This window comes from Triturus cristatus, chromosome 10 (assembly GCF_964204655.1).
Source record: "Triturus cristatus chromosome 10, aTriCri1.1, whole genome shotgun sequence".
Taxonomy (NCBI): Eukaryota; Metazoa; Chordata; class Amphibia; order Caudata; family Salamandridae; genus Triturus; species Triturus cristatus.
In genome coordinates, this window is record NC_140593.1 from 239,425,828 (window position 1) to 239,447,983 (window position 22,156).

Below are 22,156 nucleotides of genomic sequence, written 5' to 3' on the forward strand. Positions count from 1 at the left end.
AGAGGCAGGGCCACTTCTTAGTGGGTCTTAATGCAAGTGTTTGGGCCCTGGTGATTTCTCCTTCAGAAAGTGAAAATGTATCCTATCTGTTTTGCCACCTGTTGATAATGGCAAAAGGAGCCTCTAATTAATTTATCCTTCCTTAAAGTATTATGGGGGGAGAATTGCGTGTGTACTGTGCTACGAGCCATGCTGTACCACTTCTCTCTGTCATTAGTTCTTATGCTCCTGCTGTAAAGCTAGGCTGTGAATGCTAGTGACTCTTGTAGACTCCTTTAATCCATGCAGAAGCCAAAACCACTGGACTTCCTCATGCCTGTTTCGATCTTAGCTTGCTGTAAATTTGATCGCTAGTACCTCTGTTTAAATAATAATATTGTCACACAGGCAGTAGCTTGCTATAGCCCACATCTAGACCTTGAAGCTCTAGTTGTAGCTTGCCTCTTTATCCTCCCTTAAATTTTTATAAATGTTAATACATGACGCAACCGTGCCTACATCTGAATGACAATGGGATGGAAATAGTAGCAATATATGTGCATTTTTTTCTTGTCGGTTCTTCTCTGCTTCCCTTTACCTATTCAGTAAAGATCAGTGGGGTCTTCGTGAAGGCCATGCTTGACGCAGGTTGTTATCGGACTGCAATAAAAGATTCTATTCATGGATTCCTCCACTTTTCCCGAAGTTTACTGAAAAAACATCCACCGTGTCCAAGAGCATATAAAAGACTGCCCTTTCTCTCCAACCCTATCAATTCAAGGTAGAGCAAGGTATGTAAACACTTCACTTTCATGCTGACTTTCTCTTCAGAAAGATCGGAGACATGTTGGGCTCGTCCCCATATGTGCGGACACTTGCTGGGATGGTGTGAAGCAGTACCTAGAGAAATACATCTACAAGATCCCAAAAGCATGATTGTAAGTCATACTCCATGTCCCACGTACCTGCTGCCCACAGCCCTGTGATGGGTGTAGTGCCAGTGGCTACATTGTCTGTATAGCTCTCCTGGCCCTTGCGGCCGCCAGGTACAGCAGCTTGTAGCAGTCCAGAGCTTCCCTCATCTCCCAGTCAGATCTCATCTCAGGCCAGCGGCTCCAGCAAGCCTGACTCCCACAATCCATGTAGTGTCCCCGATTCTGCACATACCCTCATCTCTTTTCACCCCACTCCTGCCTCCCACCACTCTCACAGTTGGCTTCCTAGCCTCCACAGAATCACTCTGACTGAGTCCACTCTTTTCATCCTCAGGGCTCACCGAAATTTGCTGGTTCAATTGAGTCAATGACCAGGTAGGAAGAGAAACCTAAATGGGAAACACTAATGGGAGGAGAAGATGGAATATCAAAGAAGATACAACTTTAACCTTAGAGTCTCAATTGATCAATACACTTGAACTCCGTAAAGCACTCTTTGCAGGGGTGGCAGAGTAGAGTAGAGCAGAACAGAGAAGAGGGAAGAGGTTCGGAAGTAGAAATAGACATGGAGAAGAGTATAGAAGTGAGATCTAGAAAACGGGGAATAGGTGTTTAGCGTTCAGCTGAGCAGTCTATAGCGGCGGCTCCTGACCTGTAGTACGTGGACACCTGGGAGTCCATGACTCCTATAAAGGCAGTCTGTGACTGCTTAGAAAATTAAATAATATTAATAGATGATTAAAGTGTATATAATTAAGTAAAATAGGAAATGTTCTATAAATGTGGCCACATTTGAAATTAGAGGCTAAAAAGTCCGTTGGTATCCTCAGATTAATTTGTGGGAGCAATACAAATTGATCAACCGAATATAGTATCGAAGATAGGTGGCCTCAGTTGATTTTAGAAAAACCACACCCTTCCTTGTTTGTGAATTAAATAAAATATTTCGTTGTGTATTTTTTGAATGCTTGTTTCTGTATTTTTTAGTAATGTTTTGCGGTTCAAATCATCAGCATTGCTTTAAACTGGTGCTCCTGGTTTCCAGTAATGACTCTTTAGGGGCCCCGGATTCCAGTAATGATTAAGTGGGGTCCACAGAAGTCATATGGTTAAGAATCACTGGTGTATAGCCTTGCTCATCGACATGGAGGGAGCCCATCATGCAACCCTATCTGAAACTCGGTGAGCGGTGCTACTTTGGTGTCGTTTCCCTGGCCACACATATGGTCTGCATCTCGCCTTATCAATGCAGTGGTACTTCAAAAGTCTCCAGTAATAGTGTCCTGATTAGAATGTTCTTTTATTCTTTAGATGAGAATCGAAATCTTGCTGATGGCCTTTTTAAGAATGTCCGCGTCCTCTGCTGGGTGATGACTGCCCCTCAGAATCTGGAGAAGAAAACCAGACATGCGAAGGCGACCTGGGCTCAACGCTGTAATAAAGTGCTGTTTATGAGTTCAGTGGAGGACAAAGACTTCCCAACTGTGGGGCTAGAAACAAAAGAGGGCCGGGATCAGCTCTACTGGAAAACCATCAAAGCCTTCCAGTACGTGCATGACCATCACTTGGACGACGCTGACTGGTTCATGAAAGCTGACGACGATACCTACGTTGTGCTGGATAATCTGAGATGGCTTCTATCCAAACACGACCCGGAAAAACCCTTATATTTTGGGAGGAAATTCAAACCTTTTGTGAAGCAGGGTTATATGAGTGGAGGCGCTGGGTATGTGTTGAGTAAAGAAGCTCTGCGGAGATTTGTGACTGCATTTAAGGAGAATACATGCACTCACAGCTCTTCCGTGGAGGATCTTGCCCTAGGCAAGTGTATGCAGAACATTAAGGTAGAAGCTGGCGATTCCAGAGACCCTCTTGGAAAAGAAACTTTCCACCCTTTTGTTCCAGAGCACCTTATAATTAGGGACTATTTACCAAAAGACTTTTGGTACTGGAATTATAATTACTATCCTCCGGTTGAGGTAAGATTTGCATTCATAATTCGTTGATTTCAAATGTGCAGTCTTTGCTGGCAAAATGAGTGTGCTTCTAACAACCGCAGATTGAGGTGTGAAGCTGTGAGCACCGTGAAAACACAATTTTGTGAGTGGCAAGTTCACAGACCGAGTTTGTCATATCACCCATCACAACAACTCGATGCACCTGCTCAAGTTACTAAAAATGTGTTTTATGCAAGTACCATTAATTTGAAGAATAGCAACACCTTGGCATATTGCTTGTCATTCGTGGTCACATCAGGAAGGGTCGAGGATTCTTTTGCATTTAACCAGAAGCAATTTTTTTCCCTTCAACTTAAAAACGTCAGGACTTTACGCTGATGCAGACACAATCCATGACCGGTTCCGGGTGCTTGCACCCCACATCCTGTGCTGTCCATCAGTGCTTGGGTTGTGCAACCCACCTGCAAAATTGCCAGGACTATGTGTAGGGCCATTTAGATGTCACATGAACCTCAGGGCGTCATTACATCTCTGACAGGTTGGAACCTATGCGGTGTGGGTTAGTATGTGGCACATCACTGGACCGTATGCGGGAGCCTGTGGCATGTCTTGATAGGATGTGGTAGCATGCAGCAAAGTCTCGTATGGATTAGGGACTAAAGTAAGTTCCTGGGGTGCCACTGCGTGTGACTGCTTCCTACAGTGAGGGTTTGCACACACACAAAACCAATTGAAAATCATGGTCTTCATCTTTGACATCACTTTTACATTTTTTCGAAGAATGCATAATTTAAAGCGTTGTAAAGCAGGACACTCCCTACTACGTGCTATACAAAAACAGGTTATAAAACAACGTTTTATGCTACAGTCCTTTGTCTACAAATCCCATATTTTATTATTACTCATATCTGTTGTTTCACCTTTCAGCCTCTGAAAAATGAAAACCTCTAGGAAACAAACATGTAACCTTCAGTTTTTACGTACTTCGAACTCTGAAACCTTTCTTTTTCTGGTATTCGCATCATTATTCAATTTTGCACTTGCATTTTTAAACTTTGCACTTGCATTCTTTGTGCCTTTGCATGCACTCCAATCCCAATGTATGGTCCTAGTTTTGTCCTTGGATTTTAAATTGCTTTCTTTTTGTAACACCCACTTCTGTTAGTGGTTAGTTCTATACATTCAGTTACATTCATATCTAAAAATACTTCCCTAAGTTCACCTTTAAAATTACAAGACAACTCTTAATGTCTGCATTAATGCAAAACACCTTCTTTTTCTACTTTTTAAATTCCTATTTTACAAATGAGAAAACAATGAAAAAACTGTTTAAACTGCAGCATCTAGAATAAATTGTGTCCGTCACTGTACATTTGCCTTTTTCACCTTAGTCTGACTTGATTTGAATCAGCGTTCAAACCAGAAGAAGCATGTTAACACTGTTTTACTCTGTCTGAACAGGACCAGAGGTCTCTGGGTATGTAACTTGACATTGGCCCATGCTTATAAGTTAAGTAATATGAATCTCTTTTTTTTCCCAGAATTAAAATGTTCTGTTCTCTGCAAATGACCGGGCGGATGCAAGGTCCTGGAAAAAACCAAAGCACTGATACCAGGTCCTGGAAAAAAACATAGCGAGAAGTGACTTCAGGCCGGATTTAGATCTTGGCGGAGGGATATCACGTCTTCCAAAATATAAATCCCATAGACTTTAATGGGATTTATAATTTAGAAGACGGGATATCCGTTACCGTTGTGACGTAGTAACTCGTCCGCAAAGATCTAAATCTGGCCCTTAGTCTCTCCCCTCTAGTACTTTGGATGGATCCATACCAGATTGAAGAAGGTGTTGTACCATTCTCATGTTCTAATACCTGGCAGTTGTTTTCGTCTTGAGTCCCCAGTTGGTGCCAGCTAATGGCCAAGTGCTTTAAATATACCATCAAAATCCAGGATGACAAAACAGGATTAGTTCACACGTTATGTACTTCTTCATATTGGAGAAACTGAACCAACCACCTCACTGGCCCCATCGAACTGGTCAGTGCCTACTACAAAAAAGAAGCTCATATCGTTTAAAGATCTTTCCTTCGACAACCTAAAGATTGAACTCATCTCTCACCTTGCTACTTCTCCATCTTACTTAAGTACATTTCTAACTGACTCCAACTAATTTGTGGAAAACCATCAGAATATCCGCACTTGAACTAAAATCAGTCAATCAATCAGAACATTTGTAAAGCGCACTACTCACCCGTGAGGGTCTCAAGGCGCTGGGGGGTGGGTGGGGGATGTTGCTACTGCTCGAATAGCCAGGTCTTGAGGAGTCTTCTGAAGGTTAGTAGGTCCTGGGTCTGCCGTAGGGGGATGGGGAGGGTGTTCCAGGTCCTGGCGGCGAGGTGGGAGAATGATCTGCCGCCAGAGGTCAGTCTTCGGATGCGGGGGACGGTGGCGAGGGCGAGGTCTGCGGAGCGGAGCTGGCAGTTGGGGGTGTAGAAGCTGAGTCGTCTGTTGAGGTATGCTGGTCCGGTGTTTTGGAGTGCCTTGTGTGCGTGGGTGAGGAGCTCGAAGGTGATCCTCTTGTTGACGGGGAGCCAGTGCAGGTCTCTTAGGTGGGGTGTGATGTGGCTGCAGCGAGGGATGTCGAGGATCAGGCGTGCAGATGCAATTTGAATGCATTGAAGTCGTTTCAGGAGTTTGGCCGAGGCTCCTGCGTAGAGGGTGTTACCGTAGTCCAACCTGCTACTGACGAGGGCCTGGGTGACCGTTCTTCTTGTTTCGGTGGGGATCCACCTGTAGATCTTGCGGAGCATGCGGAGGGTGTTGAAGCAGGAGGACGAGACGGCGTTGACCTGCTTTGTCGTGGAGAGGGTAGAGTCGAAGATGAACCCCAGGTTGCGTGCGTGGTCGGTGGGTGTTGGAGTGGTTCCCAGTGCGATCGGCCACCAGGAGTCGTCCCAGACTGAGGAGGTGGAGCCGAGGATGAGGACTTCAGTCTTGTCCGAGTTTAGCTTCAGTCGGCTGTTCTTCATCCACTCGGCGACAGCTTTCAATCCTTCTTGGAGGTTGGTTTTGGCGGTGATGGGGTCCTTGGTGAGGGAGAGGATCAGCTGGGTGTCGTCGGCGTAGGAGATGATGTTGAGGTCGGGCGATTTGGGCGAGCGGTGCCCTGAAGATGCTGAACAGTGTTGGGCTGAGGGATGAGCCCTGGGGTACGCCGCAGATGATCTTGGTGGCTTCGGAGCAAAAAGGGGGAGGTGAATGCTCTGGTTTCTGCCGGAGAGGAAAGAGGTGGTCCAGTCCAGAGCCCTGTCTCGGATCCCAGCGTCGTGGAGGCGTGTGCGTAGGGTGTGGTGGCAGACAGTGTCAAAGGCGGCTGACAGGTCCAGTAGGATGAGGGCCGCGGTTTCTCCGTTGTCCAGCAGGGCCCTGATGTCATCGGTGGCGGCGATGAGGGCAGTTTCGGTGCTGTGGTTGCTGCAAAACCCGGACTGGGATGGGTCCAGGATGCTGTTCTCCTCTAGGTAGCGGGTTAGTTGTCTGTTGACGGTCTTCTCGATGACTTTCCCCGGAACGGGAGCAGGGAGATGGGCCGGAAGTTCTTGAGGTCCTTTGGGTCAGCCTTGGGTTTTTTGAGTAAGGCGTTGATCTCGGCGTGCTTCCAGCTCTCTGAGAAGGAGATGTTGATGGCTTTCCGGAGGTGCCATGATGGTGCTGGCTTTGTTGAAGATGTGGTGTGGGCAGGGGTCTGACGGAGATCCGGAGTGGATGGTGTTCATGATTTAGATGGTGTCGTCGTCGTTTATGTTGGTCCAGTAAAGCAGGGGATGGGTGCGGATGGTGGCCGTGAGGGCGGAGGTCTCAGTGATTGTCGGGGCGGTCGTGACGTTGAAGCTGTTGTGGATGTCTGCAATCTTGCGATGGAAGAAGGTGGCAAGGGAGTCGCATAGGTCTTGCGAAGGTGGGATGTGGTTGGTGTTGGAGCTGGGGTTGGAGAGTTCCTTCACGATGTTGAAGAGCTCTTTGCTGTTGTGTGCGTTGTTGTCTAGGCGGTCTTTGAAGGAGGCCCTTTTTGCGGATCTGATGAGGTGATGGTGTCTGCGGGTGGCATTCTTGTGGGCCGCGTAGCTGTCCGGTGTCTATTCACAGTGCCATTTCTTTTCTAGCTTTCGGTAGGTTTGCTTGGAGGCCTGGAGATCCTCAGTGAACCAGAAGGCTTTCTTGCTGGTGTGTCTGTTGGAGGGTTTCTTGATCGGGTGAGGGTATTGGCGCAGTCGTCGATCCATTGTCTGAGGTTGCAGGCGGCGGTGTCTGGGTCGGTGGGTGGGCTCCGGGCGAGGGTGGTGGTTAGCTGGTCTTCTGTGACTTTGTTCCAGCAGCGGCGGGGGATCTGTTGGGTGCGATGGCGCGTGGTGGGTTTCCGGAAGGTGAAGTGGATGCAGCGATGGTCGGTCCAGTGGAGTTCAGTGGTGTGGTTGAAGGAGACGTGGGAGCTTACGGAGAAGATGGGGTCAAGCGTGTGGCCGGCAGAGTGGGTGGGTGTTGTGACAAGTTGCCTGAGTCCGAGGTTGGCGAGGTTGTCGATCAGGGTGGTGGAGTTGGTGGCGGTGTTCTTCTCGAGGTGGAAGGTCAGATCCCCGAGAAGGATGTAGTCTGTGGAGGCGAGGGCGTGAGTACTGACGAAGTCTGCGATGGAGTCGCTGAACTGTGGTCCGGGTCCGGGGGGGTCTGTAGAAGAGGGTTCCTCTGAGGGTGGTGTTGGGATCAGTGTGGATCTGGAAGTGCAGGTGTTCGGCGGTGCTGAGGGTGTCGTCGGTGTTGGTCGAGACTCTGAGAGTGTTCCTGTGGATGATGGCGATTCCTCCTCCTACTCCGTTGGTGCGGTCCCTGCAGGTGATCTTGTAGCCGTCCGGGATGGCTATGGCGATGTAAGGTGTCGAGGAGGGTTCAGCCAGGTCTCTGTCAGGAAGGCGACGTCTGGGGAGGTTGAGTCGAGTAGGTCCCAGAGTTCAACGGCGTGTTTGCGGGCGGAGCGGGTGTTGAGAAGAATGCATCTGAGATGGTTGCGTTCTTTCCCGGTGGGTGGATTTGCGGATCGGATGCTGGTGAAGCTGCAGTTCCGGCAGGAGAAGGGTCCTTGTGTGTGTTTCGGGGAGGCCAGGAAGCAGGTGTGTGGTCGTCCGGTGTTGAGTACGTGGAGGGTGTTCGCATCGTAGTTGTGTCGGGCTTCGTGACGTTCGTGGGAGCCAGGGGTTCTGGCGCTGGGTGCGGTCCAGGCACGGACGGGCGCAGACGGGCTTGCCTTAGGCGCGCCATATAAGGGGAGGTGGGAGGGAGGAGCAGCTGGGAGGCGGTAGCGGGGTGGCGAATGGACGAGCAGGGGGCGGGGACGCAGCGGCAGGAAAAACGGGCGGAAAAAAATCAATGGAAGAGCACAGTAACTTACGAGATGAAAACGGGGGAATAAACAGAATAAAAACACACAGAATGGGACACAATAAAAGGCAACACAGTAAAGGAGGCAAAGAGGCACAATCACAGCAAGGCAGCAGGCACAGAACCTACGGCCTACCACTGGCCTCGAACTTCAGGCAGTGGGCTTGGAGGGCGCGGACACACAGGTGGTGCTGTGCGGCATGGGGAGCGACCTGCCTGGAAACAGGGTCAACACCAGTGCTTAATTTGTGCCAGTGCATAGCACAGGCACTTAATTATAAGGGCCGGGTCTACACGCATTTAGTGCACCGCACGTAATTGATTTGATACTTGATAGTAATTAGTTGAGTGCTACTCTACCGCGTAAGTTAGACTGTTACGTACTGGTTGCGTTGTGTTGTTGATGACTGATGACTAATGTTGAAGTACTGACGATTCTGTTTCTTCACGAGTCACACAGTTACCTGGTGTGCAATAAGGAGCACCAGGTGAGACAGGGGCCTGGCAGGCGCCGCGGCCTAATCAGTTAATGAAGCTGCGCAGTGCGCAGCAGCCTATCCGTGACAGAGTCCTGAGTGAGTCAGGTCCCACCCCAGACGACTCCCACAGTCCCATTCAACTTACTGGTCAGGGTCCCGTCCCACAGTAGAGTGTTGCGGGCACAGTGTACACTGTCAGCCAAGAGAGCAGTGAGTAGGGAGATTCATGAATGTATTTCAATATCTCAGACTGTTTATGATTATTTGACTGATTATATGTTGATTGATGATGGCGTGGCGATTATGCTTATAATTCGATTCGACTGAATTTGATGATGATGGCATGGTAGCCGGCGTCCCGGCCCGGGCTGGATGGATTCGGACAGTTCCACAAATTACAAATCTCATTCTGCAGGGGTCGGGGCTGTGCGCGGCAAGGAGCGTTGCGCAGATTTCTTTTAAGGTAATGCGCACGCATTCGCTGCTTAACCACACCCCAGCATACCGCATCTCACCACCACCGAGTCATCATGGCCATTGTTCAAGGGTACAAGAACCGTTCAGCAGCGTCGGTTCACTTCTAACTTAGGTGTGAAAAGTAAGCCAGCAGCAAGCGCAAACGGCCAGGCCAGACAACGTTGTTGCGGTGTGACGACGTGCATTGGCGACTTATTGGCATTGAGGACTCAGAGTAGCCCCCAGTGGCGTAGTCGCTGCCAGCAGTGAGTGAGTACTACTACTGGCCAGTCTGACTCTGGCCAGTGCCGTGGCTGCCGCCCGCCAGTAACCGCACCAGCCACCAGGTGAGGCAAGGCCTAATCAGTTTAACTTAAAATAAAGCTGCACAGCAGCCAAACTAAGAAAGGCTGCAGCCTGCGCACTACTGCAGTAGTCGGTGTGTGTGTGTGTCCCTGTCCCGAACCGACCAGTAACTTAAGTTTTAATTGACACACACTGTGACGGGCTGGTTGCACTGTTACTGTAAAGTAAGGTAGCGGCTGTAGCCGCCATGTGATGCCACCATGATCATGCTGCTCGTCCCGTGGGTGGCGGTGGCGTGGTGGTGGCCCATGCCAATTGCTTGCTTGCCAAACGAACCAACGAACGCTGCTTTTTGTTTGGGTGCGCACAGTCGTGCATGCCAGGTGCCTCCGTCCACCCTCGAAATCCTCATCAGACAAAACACACAGACTGAGAGGACAGGGTCCAGTCACAATTCTACTGCGTGCATTCTAACTCGGTGACCTTAGTGGGGCTTGAACTTGTGACTGGGCCGGGGTGGGGGGCCCAGTAGTCCCACAGGTAAGCGGAGGCCGGGCTAACCCCCTGCACTTGGGTGGAACTTGGAAGTGAGTTGATGTTGACACAATCCAACTCTCTATTCTCAGACAATCCGAGAAAAGAATGAGAAGCTTTGCAATGTATATTCTTGTTTTAAAAGCACCTTCTGCTGCCGAGTTCCTTATTGGTCTCAGTAATATTCAGGCATAAATTAAAATGTCAAGATAACTCTGATGATTAATCGTCTTCCTGGAGATAGACAGGAGTTTTGTCTAGGGGAAGTTGTGACTGCTTGTAAGGTAATACAGATGGTTAATATACCTGCTGCAAAGAACGTTTACCATGCAGATCAAAAGTGCATATAATATAAAGTAGGTCATTGTGTTACTGCTTCTGTCAGAGAGATCCTTTTGTTACTTGCAGTTTGTAAGTTAAAATCCTATCATAGAACAGCAAGCTATTAACTGTCATCCTAGAGCTGCATGCAAACTGCAAGTTATATATTAGAGCTATATGGTTTTTTTTGCCCAATCTTTCATTATCCTAATCTTGCAAAAAGGTTCATTTGGGTAGAAATCAATTCTTATTGGAGAGAACCCCTAACAATACTGTTATGTTTTAAATTCTGAATTTGCGCTTTTCCTGACTTAGAACTCTTAAACTATATTGCTTACAATGACAATCATGGATGACATGTGACTCCTATACCTTGTAGTTCTGTCTGATGTAACATTCCCTATATACTGATTTACACACATAGGATTGTATCTATGCAATGTGTGTCTGATGCAAAGTGCTCTGACACCTTACACTGGTATTAGAGGCACTATAGAACGAAATTACTCTGAGAGACAGTGGTTATGTTATGGGGACTTGAACGGCAGTGTTACAGGGTGGTACTGAGGGAATGCGTGTGAGGGGTTGTCATTGGGGGGGCGCCAACAATGTCGCACAGGGCGCCACGTCGCCACCAGTGTTAAAGCCAGCCCTGAGCGAAGTAACCTGTTGCGAAGGGTAGAAATATTGCCTAATGTGCAGTGTGGTGGTAGGCAGCGTGATGCCGGTTGCAGCAGGTCACGTCGCCGCCTGGTAGTAGTAGCATGATGTAATATGTATTAAAGAGGTGATGTGCAAAAAAACTGACAGGAGTAGGTCAGCCATCACCCTCTCAGTGTCCTCCATTAATTTAATTCAAACTTCAAAGCAATCTATAACGCGTGCCGGCTGCCACCTGAGCATTTGATTACACAGGCTGCCCCTTTGACTTTTCATGCCACTGGCTTTCTTCAGTGACTTGTGGGTAGTTATTTTTCCCAAGAATAGTTTGCTTTTATTTATGGCGGAGGTTGGCAGAGCAACAGTATCTGTCTCTACTAAAGAAATACTTTTGCTTAATGAAGTTTATTTATGCCTGTACTTTCTTAACTTCATTATTACTAACAGCCGCAGAAGCATGGTAGCAAGAGGGAGGTGAGGTGAAGAATAACTTAGAAGATGCCAGTAGGGAGGAAAGGGTAGGAAGTAGAGAGAGCAGAGAGAGAGACCGAGGTAAAGCGGGGTGAGCCGTGAGGTCACATACCTATAGAGAGATGACAGAGCAAGAGATGGGTGAGGAGAGAAGGACGGATATATAGAAAGACAGGGTGTTGAGGGAGGAATAGGTAGACTAGAGAGAAACTAAAGTAAAGACAATCAGTTAGAGGTAGACATATACTGAATAACCCCATACCTCTTCGGCCACTGGAAGTGACTGTGACTGACTCATTCAAGTGTATTGCATGATTTTATTCAGTTTATCTGGTTAGAGTGTTTTCACAACATTTTGGTTTATTTTGCCACATAAGCTATGTAAAAGGTGTACCTTTGTACTCCTAGACTCTGTTCAAAATGGCATACCCTACCCCAGTATTGTCCTTTCCCCAAATCAGCACATACAGCACTGAAATTGTCCCTTTTCAATGCATTAGTGATTTTAGCTAATTTATTCCAAAATTGTGCTTTAAATGCACTTTTGATTTAATCTTTTTCTAAATGTTCACAGGGCAGGGGACCTCCTATCAAAACCTTACTATGAGGAAGGCTCCCTTGCAGAAATTCAGATCGGATATATATTACATCTGACTTTTAGCAATGCCAGTTGATGATGTGGGTGGAGCTAATATAGTTAGTGGGTGGAGCCAGTGGAAGAAGTGGGTGGGGCCAGAGGAAAGTGGGTGGGGCCTCCAAAAACATTTGAGCACCTGCACTTCATATTTTACAAATGAAGCACTGGTCAACACACACACAGAACGATCTTCTCAGGGCTGCTCAGGGACAGAGCTTTACTCTGCAGCTGCACTCGTCCGCAATGGCAGTCTCCCGAGGTCTGCTGCAGACCAGCACTCTTCTTAAACCGTTTACAGTCTCTAGATGGAGGTTTCTCTGGGCATCAGGGAAGGGTTGTGTCTGGGTTGGTGCTGTGCACTTGCAGCCTCTGGATTGTTAAGGGCCTGCCTGGTTATGACCAATCGATCTCCTTCTCATCAGCGTCAACCGTACCAGTCACTTCGCCCACCACAGGCTTCCTGGCGGCACAGACTTCACAGTCTAAGCTCCAGGTCTTCATGAACATTGGATATAGACAACTGGGATCCCTTCACAGCGAGGGTCACTCCTAGGTCACTCTCATGGGTTTGACTGCTTCATCTGAGAACTCCATACAACAAGAACATTCTGGGCCTTTCCTCCTTGTCATCTCCTGCAGGAACAGGCACACCACTTCCCTCTCTTAGCACACAGGCCATTTCTGGTCACCAGGGGTACGAGTGCATAAGTAACTTAAAAGACTTAATTTGCTGAGATGATTGAGGACAGGATAGGGGAACCTACAAACATGTGGGACTTAAACTTTCAGAGCAGCGTAGTTCACTATGCCACATCAGCCATTATAGGGCTGGCTAGAGCGAAGCACTTCCCAGGTCAGTCTAGGTAAAGTAGTACCCGCGAGTAAACCAGTATCTGCCAGCATCAGTTATGACTCCTTTGCTTTAACTGTAGTACGCACCCAGCCTTCCATCCCTGCACCTTTATTAATGTACTGTTTTTGGTTCCCTTTTCGCTATTCCTCTTTAAACTTCCAGCTTTTTTTGTATCTTTGCTGCTTGTTCTTGCCTTGCTCTTCTGTTTACTGGTGCTTCAGAAGTGCTTAAATTCTACTTGAGTTCTTCAACAAGATTCCTGGTTTGCCCAAAGGTTAGTCACATACCACCTGCACTCTGCACTGGATAAGTCAAGTCATTGTATGGCTGCTTTACTCCATGTGTATACTTACTTGTCCTTTCGTGATTACATTGTGCTCTCCCCCCTTTGGCAGTTATGTTACAGTCCCTCCACTTGGTCCTAGATGCTGCGCCTTCACTGTTGGCCTTGTCAATCCAGTTCAGGTCCTCAAATCACCTGCTGGAGCAATTGTTTTCTCTCCCTCTCTTCCCAAAAGCCTTTTTCCCCCATGCACATTGTCCTGTAGTTTTACCCAGAAAGTGCAATGTGTTAACCCTCAGGGAGAGAAGGAGAGATTAATCTTGATATCCTGCACAGATTCGGGTTGTGACAAGCAGGCTCCTGATAACTTCAGGCAGATCCTGTGCTCTTCCAGCAGAAAGTGTTAACTTCAGGGGATGTTCCCTTATTTCGGTGAGTCTGGCTTTCAGACAGAAGCCAACCCTGGTTACACAGCAGTCTTCTAGGATTCTAGGGAGCGCTCTTTTTCTTGCTTGTGTACACATTTTCCAGACAATGGATGTGGATTCGCTAACTCATGTTTCAGAATTGTTAAGGGTTTATCCCCTTTCATATGTCATTCACAGGGTGCACTCCAGACTCCGCCTTTGTATAAAGTGATGCTTCTCACTGCAGATAGCAGTGAGGTTGGCTCCAAGCTGGAATACACACAAGAGGGGCACAATGAAGTGTAATATAAGGTATCTGCACCTGGCAGTTATCAGCCTTCCTAAAGCAGTAATCAGGGCCATACAAAAAGGCAGCCCATGTAGAGTAACTTCTTCACCTTGATAAACAGAAACTATCGTCTCACCCCCAGGGTTCAACAAATGGTAGTGCTCAAGACAAACTAATCACCATCCTCTTGTTAACACAGTCTTAATGGCATTTCTAAAGATTGCCCTATTTCTGTCCTCCTTACATCGGTATTTTACTCTCCAAGACAGACACACACACACACACATAGACAGACGTACACACAACGCACTCAATCACACTCGCAGAATTCACACAGAATGTCCCTGAAAGTTTCTGAGTTCCACATAACAGCAGAACTTTAAACACTAGGGTTCAGTAGTCCTATTGACAAAAGAAAAAGGTCTGGACACACTAAAGATACACAAAATGCAATATGATTCTGCCACCGCTTATGTGATACACCCAGGATAGGGACATCAGATCACTGCTTGCAGTAAAGGCATTCCAGGTCAAGAGGTTTTATGGTCCAAGAATCAAATTGCCTTCAAAAGAAATAATTGTTTTATTTCAAAATGTAATAATAAATAGAATTTAAAATGTAATTAAACTCAAACTTCTGTTAAACAAATTCAAAATCATTTGATTTCTGCACACAATGTTTCACAAAATCTAATACGTATACTAAATAAAAGTAAAAATGTTACTGTGGATGGGAATATTTTGTAGTTATTCTTTAAGAAATATAATTTATTAATGTAATATATATTATTTCATACACATTTAACATCAGCAGTTCTTTTCTGTAACATTTTATTTTAACAGGTCTAGGTCTATATTGACTATTAGAAATGATTCTACTTTTTTATTTTACATTAAAATAGTTTTAATGAGAATAATAAACTTTAATTTCTTTTTCCTATACATTCCCATAGAGAGTTCTACGCTACAGTGGTATTGAACTCAACTTACGCGTGAAAATGTACTTGTAGTAATGTTATTTATGTAAATCCTGTTGTAGGAGGCTCCACCAGAGAACAGAGACATGTAAGTCTACATTTATATATAAATCTACACTTTGAAATCGTGAGTTGATGTACCCCTGCGTTTGTAGTAAATATACACAAGTAAATCTAAACATGTATATTTACCGTTGTGAATATGCGTAAAAAGTCTCTGGATCTATCTCTTTGCTGTGTTATTCTGTTGTCTTCCACTCTATCCAGTCGGATTTTAGAATGTGTCCTGTATTGAGTAGAAGAGCTCCCTCAAGTGAGATATGTCCATTTGAGGCACCACACATATTCTTTCTCATTGGTCTCTTCTCCAGCTCTTTGTGTTTTTTGGGATCATTTCCAGGTGCTCCTCCACACTTCCTAATCACTGCTAAATATCAGTTTTCAGTGGTTCACCGCTTTGACTTCTACGCTTCTGGATCTGACTGCATCTATGTCTCTGTGCACATTCTTAATCTTCATGCCCAGTGTTGACATGAAATTTTGAATATTGTGCTCTGTTTCTTTCATAAGGTTTTCCTTTATGTCCAGTCTGAGCAAGCAACTGCCGGGCACTCTGCAGGTCTGCTCATTGCCTCTCGAGTGTCTTTCTTTGTTTCTCTCTGACCTTTCCAAGTTGTCTACTTTCGAATGGTGTTTAAAAACCGACGTAATTCTTCCGGTATGTTACTTTTGGGAGCCATCCACATATGTCAATGCAAAAGATTGAACCTGGCCATCTGTCATTTCTGAGGCAAACTATTTCATATGTTGCTAAGGGAAGTTTCCTCTTTCAGATGGGGTGCTGATACGCAGCCCTCCCCAAGCAGGACCCCAGCACCCCGCTCTTCTCTCTCATTTTGGATCCAATGTTGAAGTGATGTGGTTAACTGAGTACTCTTATACCTAGAATTTACTCCACTATCGGTAATTACATCAATGTGTAACCATCACCATCATCTCCCACTACCTGGTCAGAGAGTCACTGCGTGGATGTTCTTGGTACCCATCCGACATGTCACTGTTCGAGCAGTTGAATATGGGTTCAAAGCACACCCTGCTCCACCATGTGTTCTCCTTGGCAGCAGGGTCCTTTTGTGTGCTTTGGGTTGCCCCTCTTGCCAGGAGGTAGCCGGGCCTATCAGCTCATGCTGCCCATCACTTGTTCAGGGCTCCCCTGCATTGGCAACTTAAGGACCAAGCCTCTACTTTGCCATGTGGAAGGCCTTCCTCTGCCACGGCTGCCATATCGTCCCCCCTCTTTCAGGTGCGGGACGGCCGGGTTTCATCTGGCTTTTTCGTGGTTACTATAGACGGCGGGCAGAGAGCAAGAGATGAGCACGCCTGCTCACTCCCCCATATCCTGTATTTTCTACAAACTAGGAAAGTTTTACATCTCTGCAAAAAAAAAGAGTCTTAGGCACATAGTGGTATATGATTTTTATTGAATGCAACACATTACAGATGTTAACCTAGTTTCTAATTCCTTTTATTAATGTAAATTAACTCTTTTGTGAATTCATATCTCATTGTTAGAGAAAACATTGTACAGTCTACACAAATAACCCCTTGTAGAATTTAAAACTGTCTGTTTTTTATAAACCTACAGCTTTCTGGGTTCACTCATTAATTTTGCCCCCATTTCCCCTACGTTTTGTAAGTAGGTGCAAAGTACAATAAAGGAAAATGTCGTCCACGATTTACAGAAGCGCAGAAAGAACATTTTTTTTGCTGTTGTACTTTTTGCCTGTTGCAGAAAGTGCAGAGTGTACTTTTAGCACAGTTAATCTGTTGCTGAAGCCATTTTGTAAAAATCCTACACTTTTTCACATTTATTGGGATAGAAAACAACCTTTTGCCAAATTTTGACAATTTCCTTAAACTCCTGCAAGGGAATCCACAAACTCTAGTTATCTTTGAAATCCCCATCATTTGCGAATTGCCTTTTGTATAACACCCAATATGAAAACAGAAGTATAAATCGACCTCAAGGATATATAAAAAAAAAAAAAAGCATTCCACGGGCGTCGGGGAGCTGAGGGATTGTCGGTAGTACAGGCCCATGTCGGTTTCATGACCATTTAGCAAAAGCACGTTACAAGCGTTCTTGAATGTATGTGCCTCCTAAGGCTTTCTACTTTTATTGCTAAGCTTTTGTGTACTCTGAAAAACATGTTTTCTTTTCTAACATGTACGCTAAAATGGTAGCTTTTGGTCTACTATTAGGTTGGCGAAAGCTTAAAATGCATTGTTTTCTACCGTTTCCTAAATACCAGTATGATTTCGTGTAGTTACATTTTGATATTTCCATTTTCTGAAATTAAGAAACATGAGCATTGATTTGTAAACCTTTGGTGGAAATAGTGGAACAAGTCTACCGTAAACTGATGTTTTTGTAAACGAATGGGCTGCAAAGGTGTCGGATTTATTCTTCTGGCATAGATTTCATCTAAGTAGTTTGGTGGAATTAAGATACTTGATCCACAACTCTCCACTTAACCTTATGCTGTGACTCCTGAATGGGGCTTTGTGTCTAGGTATGTGAATTACTCCTTAGCAACGCAGTTACCTGGGCGTCAGTTTCTCTTTTCATAGGGTGTGTCGCTGTTGGCACGCCTGTAATGCTTAAAGAGTATCTCTGCATATAGTTTACAAAGGGATTTGGGGCGATGGTGAAGTTAGTACTGTAACTATATACCAGGTCAGAAGGATTAATAAAGCACTATAATACCTACGCATGGATTTTAAAATAAATAATGAATAATGCTACTATAAGTGACTGATGGATTACATGTAGTTTAATAGTACTTTCTACTTTAGAGCATCTTTTACTTGTGAAGATTTTTAACATTGACTAAATTCCAAAATTATATTCAACTTACATGTATGTTCTTTTTATTTTAACTACTCTAACTTAAGGATGCCTTGCAACATTTCTCAAAACTTGTAGCAGAATGTGAAGCACTTGGACACAGACTTGTAAAAGGCGGAGGCACCTGACACACATTTTATAAGATTATCCAATTTTTATATGGATGATAGTCCGACTGTGTGCAACACTTAAGTGACTGGTCACAGTACAAGCAAGGGAGAGCTGATGTAAGCGAGACAGTATGAGTGACTGCAGGAAACAACACATGCACATCTAATAGAGCACTAAATAAGGACCTCAGAGCACCCACCCAACGCTGCTCAGATGTTCCATATAGTTGGGTATCATGTTCTTCTCACCCCTTTGGGTGCTCAGGAGGATGCTGAAATGTGGAGTAGCATCATGTGTTTCTCACATCCCACCTTGTGATGGCATAGGTGGGTAATCATGGAGTGTTCAGTCACCTAGCCGGGTGTCATGGCCAGGATGATGCAGGAGACGTCTGTAATTGCTGTTGGCCGGAGATAGGTGTTTGAGTTTTAAAACAAGGCTTCCATTACAGCTAAATGGATTGTGCAGGCTTTACATTGTTGAAAGATTCAGAAAACAGGGTCATCCAGAAAACCGGACAGAAATATTTTTGCCCACTCACCCCCAGCTCTACAGACCTACATTATTCAGTCACTGAAAGTCGGTTTGTTAGATGTATGTGCTATTTCACTGTCTATCAAGTATGGAAGGGAAAGTGCGGCACAGAATTAGATAGGCAAATAGTGTATGAGCATTTGCCACCAAACTTACCTGAAATAGCTCCCCGGTTTCCCCCACTTTAAGGGGCTCGGGGAACCAAGTGGAACCCCGGTAAGGGGAATGGGCTGACAACTAGCCTCCCAATCTTTTTTTCTGTCATCACCTTTAATGAATCCTGGACAAGTGTAAGCTTCAAAGTCCCATGAAATGCATATCCCTAAATTACAATTCTTCATACACCCTTTGATGCTCGTTTTCTGCAGATCTGCTCTAGTCTTGATGTGAGGCTTAGAGACAGCTGTAGGACTTTAGAATGATGAATTCATAACAATTAAAGAGGGGCTTTTGGTCACCCCTTTCAGCAATATCTTTACTAGGAGTGCTATACACATTTTTGGATCAGCCCACAAGACAACTATTCAGTGTCTGGTGTGTTGCTTGCTACACACGGGGGATGAGCGGAACAGAGGAGATATAGTGCTCAGGGCCAGAGGCGCAACTAGAGCCAAATTTCGGGGGGGGGGGGGGGGGCTAAGAAAAAATTTCAGGGTGGGCTGAATCTTTTAAGCCATAGGCAGAGTGGAGCTGCAGGGGCTCTTCGAAGGGGTGAAACAACAGCGAGGCCTCATTAACATGCAAATGGTCTTTTAAAGACCTGTGAAGTGCTCGGGTGCGGCTGTGTGTGCGGGAAGCTGTCTCATCCCGGGCTGCCACACACGACGTGGGGGGGGGGGGGGGGGGGCTGAAGCCCTTTGAGTCCAATGGGTGTTGCGCGCCTGCTCAGGGCCATCTTTGCAGCACCTGGGCTGTACTTGTGTCACGCTCTGCTTCCGTGTGCCCCGGAAGCCGTCAGTCATAGCTTTACAAGATATACACAGAGTGAGGAGCGCCACCCGCGCTCAGGGCCAGACTGGCCGTAGCGGGCACCGTTCAATCCCCCGATGCGCCGCACTGGTGGGGGCCGGTTTGTTACAGGGCCGGTTTTGCAGCATAGCTGCAAAGTCGGCCCTGTAACAAAATCGTCCGAAAACCGGCCCTGGCAAAGAGCTCGGCCGCCCACTCAAACCCCGGGGGGCAGCCGAGCTCTTTGCCAAGGCCGGTTTTGGTTCCAAGTCCGGCCCTGCCCGCGCTGTACTTCTCGTCAGTGCAAGAGCAGCTGAGTTTCACTTCCCTCTTACAACGGCCACACCCTCGTTCGGCCTGCTTATCAACGGCAATTTCAACCCTGGAACCATTATTGTCTAGGAACAGTTAATATGGTACCTCGTTTTCCAAACCTGAAAACGGCGAGGAGCTAAAATAAGGTGGAAAAGGGCCACAGTGATGAAATTAAAAGGTAGTAAAGAGTATCTTCTAAGGGCTTACTAAATAAGATAAAATGAACAAATGTCAAATTTAGATTGAACATCTATATTCGCTCAGTTGATACATGAGGAGGATAATAGAACTTCACAGTAAAAATGAAGGGACGTTCAAAATGTCATTTTAAGGGAATCAACTAGGCAAAAAAAAAAAAGAATGCATCTGTGGGTTTCTAGCTCCTTGCAGTCATATTTGCTAGCCCTCCCCTATCATCATCGATGAAGCACTCATTTCTGTCTTAGAACATTGCAGGACTGATCAGCAGGCAGAGCCAATTAATTGGCTTTAATGTGCTGAAACCTTCACTGGTACAGACACCCCACTCACCCTGTATTCACACAGGCACACTATTTATCTAGCACGCACACTGGGACACCCTGCAGTCAGACACACCGTTCACTATAAACTCACACAGGCACAACTCACTCTGCACTCAGAAAGAGACACCACTCGCCCAGCATTCATACAGGCACACACATGCACACACGTCCGACCCTGCACCCATACCAACCCTCCGAGACTCTGAAAAACGACACTCGGCACCTTTCTCACCCTGAAATCCTAGTCGCACTGCTTATCTTTACTGACTCACCCTGCACTTCACACAGGCACCTCCCTTCATTCATATGTAAAATCCACTCCGAATACACGCCAAAATCCTGCAAGCAGAGCCATTACTCACTCATCACTCCAAACAGGCCCATCAGCCACCCTACACTCACACAAAAGGCGGCCTCCTTGTATTCATAGGGATGCTCCCCTAAGCTTGCAGTCACATAAACAGCACTCACACTGCACTCCAACACAATGCTCACCCTTCACTCACACAGACACACCGCTCACCCTGCACTCACAATACACATTTCTCACCCTGTACTCACAGTAAACACCACTCACTATACACACAGCTGCAAAGGACTGCCACCCTGCCCACTTTTCTTAATTCTCAACCTGAGGTTATGCTGTGGTCTCAGTTCAAAGCCAGAAAGTTGTGCTGAGGTTTGACCATCCATCCCACTGATGACTCATCTCCATGCAATGCAGCGTACTCAGCACGCCCCCGGTAAGGCACACGTCGAACATCTAGTGAATCACATGAGCTCTGCAGGTTAATCCTAGATGAAATACCTCTGCCCTGTGTAAGTATGTCCCTAGTCTTCTACTGTGAAGTAGAGTCGTTTCGGACTCGTTTCTTATACTGTACTTTCGAGGTGATTCATATCTGCTTTACGATGCATGTCAGTAGGAGTCTCTGGACAGTCTGCTTGGACGTCATCGACTTGAGTTTTCAAGTGTTGTCCACCAAGATCGTTAATAAAGCTAGCATCGGCAAAACCTGCGTGAGGTATTAGCTTTGTCATTTTTTCCCGATTTGTTTGTGCATATTCTAGCTACTGCTGCTTTGCATTATTTGCACAGTTAATGTGCCCAGCATCCGTGTGGCAAACCTGTTCTTTCCTAGATTGCTTCACGGTGGCTTGTTCCACGTGGCATGTTCGTTCATACTTTTTTGGTTTATCACCTGAAACTGAAGTATTTATTAACAAACATTTGCCAAGCAAACACTATTAACAAAGGCGTCGTACAAAGTATCATTCAGTTCTCCTTGTTTAAGCACCTTGCTGAGGGCGCAGCGTTTCGCATTCCTCCCAACCAAGGGCAAAGCTTTCTTTTTGTACCCTTGAAGGACTAGTTCCATTATAGTAATAGCAGTTTATTGTATAGACACCCAGGGAAGTTTTTCACGAGGTTGCTCGGTATTTTATATCGGATAAATCAGAAAGTGCAATTGTTTGATACCACATTAGACTCAAATGTTAACTTTTGTAGTTTTTGTATAGCGCTGACGCTGCCAGAAAGTGGTTTCCATGCGCTGAATGCAGATGGAAAAGATGAAGGAGGAAAGCCAAAGAACAAGTTATGAATGATTCTTTTCTTTCTTTACCCCTAGGCAGTTGAACAAACTCAGTCACCGGCAATGTAACATTACATTTGAGTATTTTTAACTTCGATATATCACACAAGCAGCAGTAAAATGACGTATTTCTATGCCCTGCTCTGCTCTTCCCAATTAACTCCATAAAGTAGCACTTGATACACCTAGAGTTTGAAAACGTCAAATAATGTCCGCTGTTGCATTAAATTGCACACCTCA

General features: G+C 45.9%; 1 protein-coding gene across 1 annotated transcript in view; it reads left to right on the forward strand.

The window, feature by feature from the left end:
* The window catches only part of C1GALT1 (core 1 synthase, glycoprotein-N-acetylgalactosamine 3-beta-galactosyltransferase 1), a 145,762-nt gene that overhangs the window by 83,472 nt on the left and 40,134 nt on the right, over positions 1 to 22,156 (forward strand). The window contains exon 4 of the mRNA XM_085630876.1: positions 2,226 to 2,893. Within this exon, the coding sequence (XP_085487002.1) occupies positions 2,226 to 2,893 (668 nt within the window). The remainder of the gene's footprint in view (positions 1 to 2,225; positions 2,894 to 22,156) is intronic.